Below are 16388 nucleotides of genomic sequence, written 5' to 3' on the forward strand. Positions count from 1 at the left end.
TGGCCTTCATTGATAGGATTGGTTAGATTTAGGTAAGAGCAGTGAGACTAGTTAGGATTAAGGTACAAATATCAGGGTAAGCCAATTGAAGGCACAGTAAGGCAGAGCAAAGTGGGTTGTGTCTTTGCCATCCAAGAAAATGTAAATTCACGCACTCAGCTTGCTGTTTGTGTAACAGTCAATAGGGGTCCCCTCTCAATAAACACAATAAATGCAAAATGTGCTATTAATATGTACTGTACATCTTAAGAGCTCACACTTGACACTGCACCTCCTTGGATCCTCTGCAATACACCCACCAAGTATGAAGTCGAACGGTTAAAAGGATGAATGGTTGTGAAAACTGAAGGACAGACATAGAGACAGACAGACTCCTTCCTTTTTAGTTAGACATTTTACATGACTTCTGCAGCTGCCACCCTTCCTTTAAAATCATAATTCAACTCAGCTGTGATCAGCATATTACCGTCAACACCCATTATTCTTGTCATCCTCATGTTCAATAAATCAAAGAATATATCCATCTCCAACAAATTCAAATGTGTTATTATTGCTCTTCCAAGCTTGCCTGTTAAATGAGATGACAGCAACTAATAATGAGGAGAAGTAATTGGAGAATCAGAGTGGAGGAGCTGAAAAGGGATTTGTGGCAGGAAAAATAGAAATGAAATGTGTATTTCATCATGTAACTTGTTAAGCATGTTAGTGGAAGCACTATCCTGCAATACATGTGCAATGTTAAATGGCCAGAGTAGAAAATATATACAGAGAAGAGGGTGATGTCTTTCCCCTCCTGCCTCCTTGTTAAAAAAGAATAATATGCCCACAGCCCGTTCCATGAAAAACAAGCTTTTCTCTGTTTCATCTCACCTCTTTTTCATTGTCTGTGTCTCTTGCATCTGTCTCTGGGTTCACAGACACAGACAAATCTATTCGTTTGATCCCATCGCTTTATTGTGTCCATTCATTTGTACACTGACAGGCGCGGTGGCAAATCCTTCATACACGCACGCACGAATTGTGCATTTAAGTAAAGTTCAAACGGTAAACAAATGCGAGCGCACTTGGATGTTTGTGTGTCCTTTCAGATGAATGCCCTCACACACAGCTATGTAGGAACACACACACTCGTGAACAGACTGGGGTAATACCACAAATGCACAGAGGTGTGCCCCAAAGTTACACTAATAGCTATGTGTACTCGTACATCAAGGTCACACACATAAACCGACACCATGAGCTCTAACCATTACCATGTATGCACACATACTGTATGCACAAAGCTCTGCACAGACTCACACTTGCGTGCAGACACACACATCCACACACAGCTTTATAATAGATGCGATTGATAAGCCAGAACAAGAAGTACAGTTTTTATGAGGTGAGACTTGGACTGCAGACATCTGGCCTTGAGGTTCACGTCATTATTTTTCCCCCACTGTTTCTGCTATGCTATTGTTCCAGCTTGTGTATTAGACATTCCTCAGACATCATGCAAGAACACTGCAAGAGAAAGAGACCATAAAAGCCTTTCTCACACACAGAAATGCACATAGGAACACACAAAAGACACAGAGGTAGAAAAATACACCCAGAACCCCCCATGAATGCTAGCAAAGGTTCACAGCTATTAGCTTATCAAACAGGAGAAATTTCTTCATCAAATGACCACCGAGGTGTACGCACTATCTAGAGGGAGATAAATCTGTCCACGTGCAGGAGCGTGTAAGTTAGAAAGACGCTTGTGCTTTTCTAATTGCTTCCTTCGATGACTGTGTCCTGGGTAATGAGGCTGTAGCCGCATTAGGAGGTAAAGAGTGTTAGATGAGGAATAGTGTAATCTGGTTAGCGCTAATGTAATGTCACCTAATCTGATGTGATCTAATCTAAACGGGATGCTGCGATCTACTCAGCCCCAGACTGTCAGTGATGCAGCTCCATGTCTGGTGAGTGTGTGTGTGTGTGTGTGTGTGTGTGTGTGTGCGTGTTAGTTTAATCAAGTGGTTTGCTTAGGCGTGCTACAGAAGAGGAAATTCCAAGTATGAAATGGAGAATGATACACTCACCATTATGGGTGGTTGGTTGTGATTCAATAACAGTGATGAGGATAATTTGTCTCAGATGACTGAATGACATGAAACTCTGCATAAACTCTTTAACATACTTGATGAAAGAACTACACAGGGATAATAATAATAATAATAATAATAATAGGGAATTTACTGTGGTTTTTGGATCTTTCGAAAGCACTGTAAATGCTTGACCATAATGTACTGCTACAGAAGCTAAAGAGGCAAGGTGGGGCCCACAGTTGCCACAGTTCTCTTCATGGTCAAAGTCAATTTGTCACCTCAGAATTAACTCAGCACACATTTAAAACATTGGTTGGCATTTTGGTAATATGGTAATTGGCTTTTTTTTAGTTGAGAATTTGATGAGAAGATCAATATCTCTCTCACCCAGTAAACATAAAGCTTGAGTCAGCAGCCAGTTATTGTAACATAGCAAAAAGACTGGACTGGCTTTCCAAAGGTAACAAACAGAACCTGTAAAGCTTACTTATTAACACTAACTTAACAAATATCTCATTAGTTTAATCCGTTCAAAAACCGATTCCTTGGCCAGCTGGGACTTGTTGGCAGCCAAGAAAATATCCAGCATATAACTCTCCATACAATGCCAAATTGCATTTTTATGCTTGGGTTTCTGTAGGGAATAAACATATGAGTACATTTTAATTTGTTAGCTTTAGACTAAAGTGTCAAATACAAGCTTTTTCTTTAATGGACAGACATCAGAGTGATATTGATCTTCTTATCTAACTCTACACCAGAAAGCGAACAAGGTCATTTTCCCATATGTCAAACCATTGTCTTATTGCCTTGAACCTGGCATTCCACAGGGATCAATTTTAGGGACCTTGTTGTTTTTAAATCACATACATTCTGTTTTTAATGGTTACCTAAGCATATTCAACACCGCACAAAACTACCAAACTAGGAGTAGTCACTCGCTTTGGACTGCAGGAACTTTATATGACTGATGTTTGTAGACTGGAATGTAACATTTTATTTTGCAAACAATACTAGTATCTTTTAATAGAAATGTAATAATCTCACTGCCTATTAATTATGAACAATGAACTAAATAATGCATTTAAAGGAATTACATTAAATTAATTTATGCTCAACGTTAAGGAAACTTATTTCATTAAATGTGAACCTAACTCAAAAATAAAGCATAAACTGTTTCTATGGCATATGTGCTTTTGGAAACAGCCACTTCAACACAATTCCTAGGAGCAAACTGCATATAAAATTTGAACTGGATGCCAAGTATTGATATGTTTTAATTGATCTACCAAAAAACCCTAACATTGTTCTATAATTTACCTTTGTTTAAGTTACTTTTACGTAGTTTGAGTGAGTAGTGCGACTGCACACCATACAAAATTGCAAAAGATCAGTATCAGTTCTAAAGAGTTTTGAAAACTTCTATTTTGGCCACACAGACTCCTTTTCTGCCATTTTCAACATTTTCCAAATGAACTGTAGGTTGTTTATTTTATAAATTGTTATTCCAAACACACTCGGCCCTCTATTTTAAATTATTATTTTAGCGTATATACCACCATACAAAAGGCTGAAACCAGTACTTGATGAGACAATGCAAAGGGGATAAAATGGTAGATTAAGAGCAAGGGCAGGAGAGGATAACTTGCTGAATACAGGCAGCATGTTATTTGACATCTCACTGAACCAGGAAATAACTGAATCCATCATTTGATCACTTCATTGATTCTCCCTTTTTGATTTCATGGCCTTCGGGGTTGGAAAAGCCCTCCCTCTATAAACCAGGATTAAGAGCTGTTGTTTTGCCTTCTATGCCTCACCATTGTACAAATTAGAAAAACACTTTTCTTAGGCCTTTCTTGGAGGGAGGCCAGTGTCTTCAGATGCCAACTCTGCATTCCTCAGGCAGGGCAGGATAAAAGCTGAATAAATATTGTCTCTGGTTGGAGCAAGTAGCACAACAAAAGGGTCTTTCCACTGTCTCTCCAGGTTTGGAAAGGAGAGAAACTAATATGTGTGTGCATGATAAAGCATCAGAATGTATCAGGAGACCTTCAAACACACAGACCACTGTACATTAATTCCATAACCTATAAAAATGAAACAAGCTGTAACTTTAAACTAATGTTAGTGTCAGTCCTTACAATAACTGAACCTAATCCTACCTCACAACTTTAACTGTCAAGTTGTGTTAATGTTCAGGGGGCCGAACTTCAGGAATATAAGCAGACATTCCCGTTTGTAACAACATTCAATCAAATCATAATGACCTCAGTGACGTATCTGTTATAGAATCCCTGCGCCTCACAAGTCTTCAAGCTTTCTGTTACCTTTTTCTGTCTATAGCTACTGTTGCACCCCCAGCTTTTGGATAGAGGGGGATCTCTCTTTCAACTCTATGGAAGCCACTTGCTGCCAGTGTCATAAAAAAGATCATATTAAGTCATTATAATGAAAAACTTTCAAATAGATGACTAAGTATCTCAGAATAATGACATACTAATCTAGAGATAATGACTTAGTATCTCAAAAGAATGACTTGCTTGTCTCAATATAATGATTTAAAATCTCAAAAATAATGACTTAGCATCTCAAAATAATGGCCTCCTTATCTCATAATAATGGCCTACCTATATCTCAAAATATTGACTTAATATCTCAAAATAATGAGTAAATACCTCAAAGTAATGAGAAACGTATGAAAACAGAATTAAAAAAATATGAAATTAAGTGTTGAGAAACAATACAAATTCATTAATTTGAGAAAGTTCTCATTTTTTGAGAAACTAACATATTTTTTTGAAAAGTTCTCATTTTTTGAGATACTAAGTCATTATTCTCAGAAAGTTTCTCATTATTATGACTTAACAGGATCTTTTTTCGTTTCATCACACTGGCAGAAATGGGCTTCCATACCCATACATGCAAAACATTGCTTTTTGACCATATTCATAAAATTAATCACATTCTTGTCAATCTCAGCTGTACTTTCTGTTTTATGTAAAATACATTTACACTAATCAGCAAATGTTAACAGGCTGAACTAAGACAGTGAGTGTAGTAAATTTTTTTTTGAGCATAATAACATGTATTGCATCGGTACTACTGTGCCTAATACAGCCTTACAAACCTGCTAGCTTGTGAAACAGAATAACTGCTATATAATAAAATAAGATATAAAACAGAAAATAACTTTTTTTTTTTAATTTAATTTCAATATTAAGACTAACATCTGCCACTGAGACATGAGATGGTAAAAGGCATATTATGATTCCACTGTCCTGTATATGACAAATTGTTGCAGGTGGTGAAACAGCTTTCATTAATTTCAAAGGATATTTTCTCTTGATGTATCACGCCTAATGGCTGTCTCAGAGCTGCATTCATAGGTAATCACTACAAAGTGGAAGACCACACATAATTTCAGTCTAATTTTGGAGCTTGCAGTTTATTTATAAGAGGACAGTTCAACCCCAAAATCAAAAGTACATTTTTCCCTCTTACCTGTAGTTCTGCTTATCAGCCTGGTTTGTTTTGGTGTAAGTTATCGAGTGTCGGACATATTGTATGTAAATATGTCTGCTGTCTCCAGATATAAAGCAACTAGATGGCACTCAGCTTGTCATGCTCAAAGCACCAACACAATACATTTGAGAAATTTCACATTCCTTCTTAGCAATGTCTCTTTCCAGAAACTGTGATCCCAGTTACGAGGTAATCCACAGACCTTGTGAGCAGTTTCATGTAGGAACTATTTTCTTTCTACCAAACTACACTCACCCAGCGCATTTCACTACAGAAGGTAGTGTGCATCTACTGACAGTGTACCTAGTGCCACCAGTTTCTGGAAAGAGACATTGACATTTTTTAATGTATTTTTTGGTGCTTTGAGCACCACAAGCAGAGTGCCATATAGTTCCTTTATATTCCAGAGAAGGCAGACATCTCTATGGTTGATATCCCCAACACTCGGGAACTCACACCAAAAACAATCAATATTGATAAATAACACTATGCTGAGAGGAAAAATATGTTTTTTTGAATCTTTGGTGAACTGTCCCTTTAAAGGTTGGCTGTGATTAGCAGGAAACAAATTGAAAAACTAGTTCATGGCTGTTTTTGCTGCAAGTAACAGAGCAAGTAAAAGTGGTCAAACCACAGCTGCATGCCAATTTATTTGAAATGGGCTCAGCATTTGTTGCACAGTGTGTTTTAGCTGCATTCACTTGGGATGAGTGTAACTCTACCCTTAACAATCTCGAGCTCTTGACCCTTAAATATGCCCCTCTCAAAGTGAATGCCCCTCATAAAGTGACAAAACAAGATCAAACCATACATACTTTTCAAACACCAACACGTATCACTGTTGAGCAGCAACTTTCTTTTCCAAGCGAATAGCTTTTCAAGGTTAATGAAGTCAAAAGGTCGCCTGTGGGAAATGTAGACTAAGTGACCCAAAAGTGACTTCAGATCACTTTGGGCCCATGTAACAGCTACATGCTGAATCAATATTCATGTCAGTGCTAAAAAGCTTCCACTATAACAGCAACAACGATTTCCAAAACAGGAACCATGCATTTTACCACGTCTCCCTTGACATCCCTGTCTTTTCTACGCCTCTTAACTTCTACTCAAGCTATTTTGGCATCAACAGCATACATCGAGGGAGTGGAAAGACTGACAGGAGAGCCTCAGAAAAAGGATGCAGGGAAGACAGAGACGGGTGGTCATACAGACAGAGGGAAGTTTCTTATGTAAAGTAAGAGAGAGGTTGACCTTCTCAAGTAAATAGACTATGGGCTGTGTCACATAGTTGGCAGACACACAACTATTCCATCAGCTCCACCATAAATGGTAACGCTCTTAAACTGCGCGGAGAGATAAAGCAGACACCCTCTCCATACTCGTCCAACCCGTCCGCCTCCTCTCTTCCACCCATCACCCCCTCTATCCTTTCGCCTCCAAGTCCTTACACTGTCATCCCTATCCAACACTCTATTTAATCATCTTTTTATCCTTCCATCTGTGTCGTGCACACATTTACATTCGCTGCACTTGCCTCTCTCTGCTGCCCTCGAAGCGAGAGCATGTGTGCGCCATTTCCCAAACAGCAGAGTGTTTGTGTGAACTTATTTGTGCATTTAAGAGATAGGAGACAGACAGAGGGGCTCTGTTATGTGTCATGGACAGTGAGGGTTCAGGCCCTGTAGTTCCATACACACTGATGGGTTGCAGGGTAACAACGTCTGTGTTTGAAGGACACGTGTGTGGATATAGAGTCTGTTATGGTCTGTCTACTCAAGAGGCCAGTTTATATCGCAGGAGTCAGGTCACAGCGGTTCATATTGTACATGTATGTGAGTGTGTGTGGTAAAGAGTCTCATCCAGTGAGCCAACCCCAGAGTAACACGTCTTGTGCTATCTTGTCAATATTCAGTTCTCTGGAAGCAAAATTAAAAGCTTAATTTGCCATTGAGAAGTATTACAGCAACCTCTGAAGCCACTGGGTACTGGTCTGATGATGATTTAGGCTCTGGGGGTAACGACCAATTTTTAGGAGTGAAGCTGAGCAAAGATAAAGCAAACTTCAATGTTGGGCAATATTGAGAAGACATGTCGATTAAGAACAGCCCCGATAGCAACAACTACCTTGTTTATAGTGCTCACCACTGTTGTTATTTCCTCATTGGTTATGCTTGATATTGCTCAACAACACCTTGACAATGGCGTAAGACATTTTTTATTTTAACCAAGAAACAATGCCAGGCAAATCAGTCAACTCAAAGTGGGCAGAGTCAAAGTTCCAGACCCAGGCATATGCAAACGCTCAGCTGCAGACACTCCACCTTTGTGACAAGATGACAAAATATCCTTGTCTGTCAGAAATACCCATCTATATCCAGCATAATTCCTCATTAGTAAGCAAATCATGTGTGAGTATTGCCAGCAGAGACATTAACTGGCCTTTAAAATTAGGTTGTGCTTGAAGTTTGATTAATTGTAAGTGTGTTAGTGTATGCTCCCCATCTTTCTCTCTCCGTCAGTTAATCATCTGGGCGGATATTTTATCTTGTCAAATTCTCTTCAAGACACAGTCTGAACTCCACAACCTTATCTGCAGTTGGATGATACATAATGCCAGATCTATTGTGTGTGTGTGTGTGTGTGTGTGTGTGTGTGTGTGTGTGTGTGTGTGTGGGCTGGAAAACGGGCCAACTTGATTGAAAAGCTGTCAAACTCAACAGAGCTGAAATACGATTTCTTAAAGGGGCTGTTTTCCTCAAACACAAACTTTTAGCAGATGGTATTCAGTATAAAAGGGTTGATCTCTATCCATCAGAGATCGATAGTGATGTACGGATTAAGGAATATGGAAACAATAATGGCATCTGTGATGCATCCACCGTACCTAGTGCAGAAGACAGATGATTTTAAACTTGTGCAGCAGTGCACACAGCAGGTAAGTCTCAACCTAATTCCTACAGTGGCAGTCGCAAGGGGTACACACTGCAAAACTCCAGCAGAAAACTTGGCTGGAGGATGTATGGAAATTGAAGCCCAGTCTCTCCTCCACGTGGACAGAGTTACAGAGACAAACAGAGGCTTAGTGATCCTTGTGTCTATTGGATGTATTGGCTTGCAATCAATTAAGCGTCTCAGTAAAGTTTTCAGCAGCCTGTCTGGAGACGAGAAGGATCCATGTTACTCAAACTAGGAAAGAGCACTTCAGAGAGAGACAGGAGAAAAGACTTAAGAGGAGTCAGACAAGGAGGAGGATATAAGGAGAAAGAATGAGATAGAGAGATATGGTAAAAAGACTGAGGGAAGTTAAAAGGAGGACATGCAGTGGAAGAAGAGGGAAAGAGTAGGAGGAAATAGAAATAATAGGAAGAGAGGAAGGAGAAGAATGAACAGAATCACAATAAAAAGAAGGAGGGAGCAAAAGGGAGGAGTGAGTGCAGACAGAGAAGGAGAGGAGTCAGGAAAAGTAAGGACTGAACAAAGACTAGAAAGCTATAAAACCTCCTGTGTTTCTGTGTGTGTGCTGAGGATGGCATCTGGATGTGTTTATAGGCACTGGGTCAGGGACCGAAAGTAACCTCATGAAACCTGGCCAGGCTTCAAACTCCTTCTAAACGCCTACAAACACACACACATGCACACTCACACACAAACAAACAAACAAACACAATACTCGTGTCACTTACTTTACTTGCGTTATATAACTTTATACAAAATCGCACATGCCAAAAACACAGCACAATAGCCTCAAGCACAACACACACCTCAAGACCTGGAAAATCATCTCATGTGAAGGGAACTGCATTGTGAAAGCCTGATTCTTGATACAGTGTCTGGAAGAAAGAACTGGAAGAGTGAGAAAATGAGGGCTCAATGCAAACTAATCCACCTCTTCACCACCGCCACTCCCACGGTAAACCCTCACCCAGTGGTGGACTGGCAACACAAAGCAGCCTGGGAATTTGCAGTCAAGCAGCCCCCATTTGATACACCAAATTTGAATTGACACACTTTTGTCAACGAACAAGCCATTAATTAAAAAAAAAAAAAAAACACAATCAGTTAATTTGTTTTGTTCGTGCTAGGCTCGTATGTGATATGATAAGACTGATTATCCAAGGTTTTACTTCTCATGTGTACAGAAAGCAAAAATTCCACGTTTAATTAACTAATATAATAACTGACACCTGACTTGACTTCATAGCCTACTTTTAGAATTATTTACAAGATTGCAAAGCAGTCAACAGTGTTCAAACACAGTTAAAACCACAACTCAATTAAAACCAGCTGATTCTATCCACAGGAGTGCACTGTATTTACACTGCATATTCAAACAAAGCACACTCTATTTACACTGGGTACATATTCTACAAATCGCTTTCATTGCTGGGCTGGCTATCAAATATTAGTATATGCCTTAGCAAGGGTAGCCAAGACAATGCCCATGAGTGCCTGGTTGCATGTTCTAAAAATAAATTGCGGTCAAGCCAGCCATCACTCGCATCTCTGTGGTCAAATCAGTTGATGTTACAACTGTATGCACCCACATACTGACACTCATGGTAAACGCATTCAGACAGCCCAAACTGAGTTACAGACGAACTTGGCGAAGTTAGCAGAAGAATACACTTGTGACTACATCTGGTTTTCAATATAAGGTGTTAACCAGTGGTATATAATGCCAGGGTTGGAGGAGATAAAGGGGTTACTGGCCCTCACAAGACCTGCCCACTGGAAGGGTGGGCGCTGGCCACTATGGTTCTGCATGTTAATGTGGCTAGCTTGCTGTCTGCGCAGTACAATAACCTGAAGAGTAGCAGAAATAACCTACAGGGCTCTAGCTTCGCAGACCGGGCGCAGCGGGGGCGCAGCGCACCTGTGCTTCACCAACTGGGTGTGGCCAGGTGGATTTTGTAAGTTTGGCACACCGTGTGCCCTGGCGCAGCTACTCCTCTATCCCACCTCCGTCCCTCCTACCTGCGCAAGTCAGAAAGAGGGAGGAGAGAAGGCGTGGAGTGGGTTTTACACACATCACACCAATCAAATGAGCCTCTCTCCTCGCCCTTAAATGCGCCACGCGAAGGCGTAATGAGAGTTTACTCAATTTGCCATGGCAGCAGCGTCAGACAGCCAAACTTCTCCCAGGAGGAAACTGATGTTTTGGTCCGGGAGGTCCAAGCTCGCAGTGTCCAAATATACGGAACTGCGAGCAGACCTCCACAGGCTGATGATGCAAAGGTAGCCTGGGAGGAGGTCACCACAATTGTAAATCAATGTTGCATTTCTCTCGTGCGCACGTGCGCCCTCTCTTTCTCTCTCGCAGTCTCACTCTGTTTCTTTTCTTTTGACTTTTCTAAGATGACAGATGTTGAATATATACTCCCTTTCTGATGCTGTGGCTGTTTGTAGTTGGCTGAGAGGGATGTGAACTCATTAGTTTGCAGGCTGTGTTAATCAAATCAGGTTGGGTTTCCATTACGCGTGCCAAACGGTGCCAAACGGTGCCAATCCCCTTTGATCTGACATCAGATGTGACGGGACAGTCAATATAGAGATACATTTATGTGCTGATTGCAGATAGTTGCATTGAATAGTGGTTTTGTGGCTATTTATTGCATTGTTAATGTGCCTGATATTCTGGAAACCTGCCTGTGAGGTTTTGGTGACGTGTGCTCACTGTCCGCCGGTCAGCCAAACTTCAGCTTACACCGACTGCGCTCTGCCTGCGCTGACAGTAGACCTGGTTTCAGCTGGCAAGCTTTTAGTGCACCTTCGGCGAAGCCTTTTGGCACAAAACTGTCACTGCGCCAAGCTGGATCTGTCGACACCTCCCCCTGCTGCGCCGCCACACCCATCTCAGCGCACCTCGGTCTGCCAAACTACCAAACTGAGCGCACCTCGGGTTGCGCTGCTCGAAACTAGCTCTGCGCGGGGTTCGCCACCCTGCGTCACCTGCGCTGCGCTGGGAAACTAGAGCCCATAGACTGACATACACAATCAGTCAAGAAAATTCTGGGTGGTTAACCATTTACATCCCTAGTGGGCATACAAAGTGACGAACTTTTACCCAAGAGTGCGGGTTTCGTATCCTGAGTCTCTTCTGTTGTTAAATTAAGGAAACAAAAGCACTTTGGTTAATGTTGATTTAATTATAATATCCAATATTTTGGCTCACGTTACTGAAGACTTTGTAAGAGCCAGTGCCTTAACAGAACAATTAAAAAGGTTAATAACGCTGTAGTCACTAGGATCAGATCATCTCAGCCTCTAAATTATTGTATTTCTCTCCTCAGAACTATCATTGTTATTCAGTCTCAACTCTAAATGTTTTAGGAATGTATCTGGATATGTCTAGACAATGACATTTGATCACAGGCCTTTGCATTTTCACCTGGCATTAATAAGTGCTGTCTTATCTCTTCTGCATGTGTTGTAGTCAGATCTTATTATGCATTACTTGGAGCTCGTGGACTAGTCAAAAAACACATGTGTCCCAGATTAAGGGAAACAATGCGGGGTTGATGCTTTCCTTGAAATTGTACAGGTTGTATTCACACCTGGCTGAGATCTGATCACAATGCATTCCAAACGATCTCCAGATGTGGCGTAGTCGATCAAATATCATTCTGATTGCAATGTGTTCTGCATGCATTTACACCTTGCATTAACATGCCTTTTCCCTAATCCAGACAAGATGTCCTGATCCACATTGCATGGTAATATGAGGTGTAAATGGGGTCAAAGACAAAGAAACCCAGGAGTAAAACACTGCAGATTGAGAAAGACAATCTCTGTCAGATGTTGTGGGGCCTTCCTCACCCGTTAAATCACCCCAGTTCTTCTCTCTCTCTCTCTCTGTCTCTCATACTCTCTCATTTCTGTTTTCTCTCTCACATGGCTGTAATTATGCTCGTGTAAACAAATGAGGCCAGAGAGAGACATCAGGAATTTCAGTTGGGCCTCTGGGAGTTGTGTAGTTTACACAATCACACAGAACAATACAGAGGATATATATGTTAGCAAATATTCATATTGGGTATGATAGATTCATACCGTATTCATACCGTCATACCGACTGCAAGAACGACTGCCACCCAGTCCACCCCCAGCCACTCAACTTTCACAAGCACTCAACTTTCACAAGCAATATTGTTGCATACCCCAGTACATTTGCGTCATCATCTACGCTACATTTGTTCACCTTGTCGCTACAGAGTAGAAAAGTATGCCAGTTGAAAGATCCCAAGCACATACAGTTGGAGTTGAACTCTTCATTATATCTACTATAGGTTATCTTCGGGGTACAATGTCAAAAATGACCCTCTCGATTGCCTTCCTACTTTATCACTGATGGCTGTGCAATTTAAAAGGCGAAATGTACGCAGCAGCACATGCTGCGCACACATGTAGATTTCGGAGGAAATCAGCTGCACTGAGAAATGCTACTTTGCAACTTCAACTCGCCGACTGTTACCCTTGTTAAATAGCAGTCCATCTCTGTGCTTTGGTACACTTAGTGTGAACCACACTTGAGTAAACATGAACTGTACTCGAGACCACCTTTTCAAGTGGTCCCGGGCATGGATCGATATATTGTGCGTGGTAGTAATGCCCAGGTTGACCCACAACCCAAGTCAGGTGGTTCAGGTAAGCTTGTTAGAAAATATGACAGGTCTCGGGTTGGCGGGTCATAAAGTGACAAAGCAGCATTCTGACTAAGTCACTGATAATTTACAGCAATAGTGCACATTAGTCCACCTTCCACCTTCTCTTCCCCTCTCTCTGTCTCTCACCCACATTAAGCAGTTTTATCATTAGTGCTACTGTGCTCAGGGTTGCCGTTATTCTGTTTCTGACCAGGAAAACCTGTTAAAGTAAAAATATTTCCCTCTGAGAATATGTAGGCCTAATAACCTAGAAGCAAGCAAGCTAGCAAGCTATCTACACCAAATCTTAAATTTACACTTCTGTTACATAATTTTGACAAACCACTGTACCTATCAGCTGTGCACTCAAGATCATACATAAGATGTAACTATTTTAAAAGATGGGTAAATACTTGCTGTCTTCCTAAGTTTGTATTTAATAAACAGAAAACACATGTTTTATATTACAATATTGACTGAAAACAACATACAATAGTCAACAGCAAGTAGGTTGCTACTAGTGATGGTCGTGACCTGAAACTTTCAGCTCCAATTTGCAGTTTTGTGGGTCAGGTTTGGGTCATTTATTATTGCAGCAGGAGAGGCTTATTGGTTCTCATGATGGGTTGGTGCAGGTTTCAGAAAAACCTAACCCACGCATCACTAGTGCCGGGGTACTGTACACAGTGTTCGTCCTAGTCAAACAAACTGGATTTTGGGGCCAAGATTGCTCAGATCTGGGCCCGAGTTCCTGATGTAGAAGCCTCATTAAACTACTACTGCCGTACAGTCTTTCATTAGGTCTCATCTGATAGGCTATTATGGCTACTACCTCAGTGGAGCACCATCCAACAGCTGCATTCAACTCCACACGCACACTTTTCTCAATGAGACATCCAGATACACACAAACACTAACCTGCTTATGATATTCAATCCCCATGCTCAGAGTATTGATCAGAATGGCGATCATAATCCCTCGTCCAAAGTACTTGCTGTCCACAATCTTCCTGAATGTGTCGCACACCAGCCTCCAGAAGTGAACCACCTTTGCTGCCGTCTTGCCCAGACGACGGTGTTTCTTTTTGGGCTGCCGGCTGTCTCTCCTGTCCCTGTGATGGAGGTCCTGGGTGAACTCATATATGCCGTCGCTGTCGGAGTCTCCAGGGGTCTCGTTGCCCTCAGTGCCACCCTCTGATTCGTTGGCCAGCGCTCTTGCGCACAAGGGGCAACTTTCTGGGTCCGATGTCAGTGCGGCTGTGTCCATGGCACTGCTGGTGGTGCTAAGGTCACGAGCTGACAGCTGGCAGGAGAGCTGGGCTGCAGCCGAGTGAGAAAGGTCAGATGGAGAAACTGAGACGAAGAGAAGGAAACTGCAGTGAAATCAGAGTGATTGTGATAAATTACAAAAATGAAGAGGTTTAGACAAATTGTCAAATCCAATGAAAGAGATCTGTTGTGAACAACAACATTTTTGGACAGTTTGCGTGTGTGTCAGAGGGAGTGTGGTTGACGGTGATGGGCAGTGTGTGCTATGAGTAATGCCTTGTCTCTTCAGGCTGTGCTGTGGTCTCTCTGGCCTGCTGCCAGCATTTCCACCGTCTGTACAACCTGCACAGACCTGGCCTGACTTTTGCTGAGCCTGCTGCCTTATAGAACTTGGCTGGGTCAGACCAAGCTGGCTACAGGCTCGGATGTGAGGGATTAGCATTTATTGACTGTAATTAGCACTCTTTCTGTCTCTCACGAAAAAACCCAACTCTGGACAGTGTTACAGTTTAAAGCTTAATCACGACAAATCGATACTGTACTCCACCAAATGGATGATTGCAGAAAAAGGAACACTTCCAGTGGTGTGTCACTTGATTTGCTTCAACACTGATATGGAAATTAGGCACTGATTCTGACTGAACGAGGTACACTTGTTATTTTCAAAACCCTCACTTTGCCTTCCAGTTTTTTCTTAATGGGAATATGAAACAAAGCAAACACAGCACAAAGGAATGCAGCTAAGCTAATCAAACTCGTTCCAAGTTTCTGATTGTGTTTACGATCATGATTTTCAATGCAACGTATCTGTAGGTTTTGTGTGATTTGTCTACCTGTGGGAGTGTGTGCGTCCACCAGGCTTGACTGCCGTCTCTCCAGGGGCATGGGTGGGATATTCAAGCTGATGTTAGTCAGAGTGCTGACAGCAACACTCCCTCGTCTTGACTCTGCCAGGGCTCGAGCCTGCAGAGTGGGGTAGTTCTTAGGCCCTGGAGCAGCAAAAGGTACAGAGTTCCTCTTCATGGCCCTGGAGACGGGAGCCGGGGCCAGGGAGAATGGACCTGGGATCGGGGGGGTACAGCGAAGACTTTCTGTGTGAATCACAGTGTGGACTGAAGACGAATCAGCGGCTCCAGCAGCAAGGTTGGCCAAAGTAGCCAGGTTTGTATCTGAGGTGGCTGCTGTCACTGAAAGTGGTGGAGATAAAGCAAGATGCCCAGCACCGGTGGTTGATACGAGGGCCCCTCTGTTGTTGTTATGAGCACCTGCCTCCACATCCCGGCCCTCAAGACACCTGAAGCTCCCTCCTCTCCTCACACTGCCATTCCCCAGGTTGTAGTGGTGGTGGTGGTGATGGTGATGGTGTGCCATGTGATGAATTGACACAGATCCCTGCCTGGAGGGCTTTCTCCTCCTTCTCTGGCTGTGGCTACGTTGGGGCTCTGTGGGTGGGGGTGAGGCGGCAATATTAAGCCCTGCACGGCGAGCCAAGAGCCTGCAGACGTGGGCCACTTGCCTGGCTCCCTTGCGGACGATATGAGCCAGGTACTTGAGCAGCTCGTCGTAGCAGGAGCCCGGCTCAGAGAGGGAGGCCAGGGTGCTGGCGTTGGACATGAATCGCACCCGCTGCTCCTTCATCAGCTGACTCTCCCTCTGCTTGGTCTCTGAGAACTGAGTAGCGATGACCACCAGGCACAAGTTGATCATGAAGAATGAGCCGATCTAAGGACAAGGAGGGGTGGATGACATTGTTATTCACACACTTCCAACAGATGCTCACACAAGCGTCCCCTCGACTGATCCACTTCTTCAATCATCAGCAGACACACACACACACACACACACACACACACAGCTAGTGGCACCATGAAGTGGCA

General features: G+C 42.4%; 1 protein-coding gene across 22 annotated transcripts in view; it reads right to left on the reverse strand.

The window, feature by feature from the left end:
* Window positions 1–16388, reverse strand: part of cacna1g (calcium channel, voltage-dependent, T type, alpha 1G subunit) — a 219880-nt gene that overhangs the window by 128096 nt on the left and 75396 nt on the right. For all 22 annotated transcript variants that reach the window (XM_078163625.1, XM_033611548.2, XM_078163624.1 and 19 more), the window contains exons 7-8: window positions 15345–16233; window positions 14162–14562 (exon numbers count right to left, since the gene is read on the reverse strand). In XM_078163625.1, the coding sequence (XP_078019751.1) occupies window positions 14162–14562; window positions 15345–16233 (1290 nt within the window). The remainder of the gene's footprint in view (window positions 1–14161; window positions 14563–15344; window positions 16234–16388) is intronic.

The sequence above is a fragment of the Epinephelus lanceolatus genome, chromosome 21 (genome assembly GCF_041903045.1).
Source record: "Epinephelus lanceolatus isolate andai-2023 chromosome 21, ASM4190304v1, whole genome shotgun sequence".
In the NCBI taxonomy this organism is placed as follows: Eukaryota; Metazoa; Chordata; class Actinopteri; order Perciformes; family Serranidae; genus Epinephelus; species Epinephelus lanceolatus.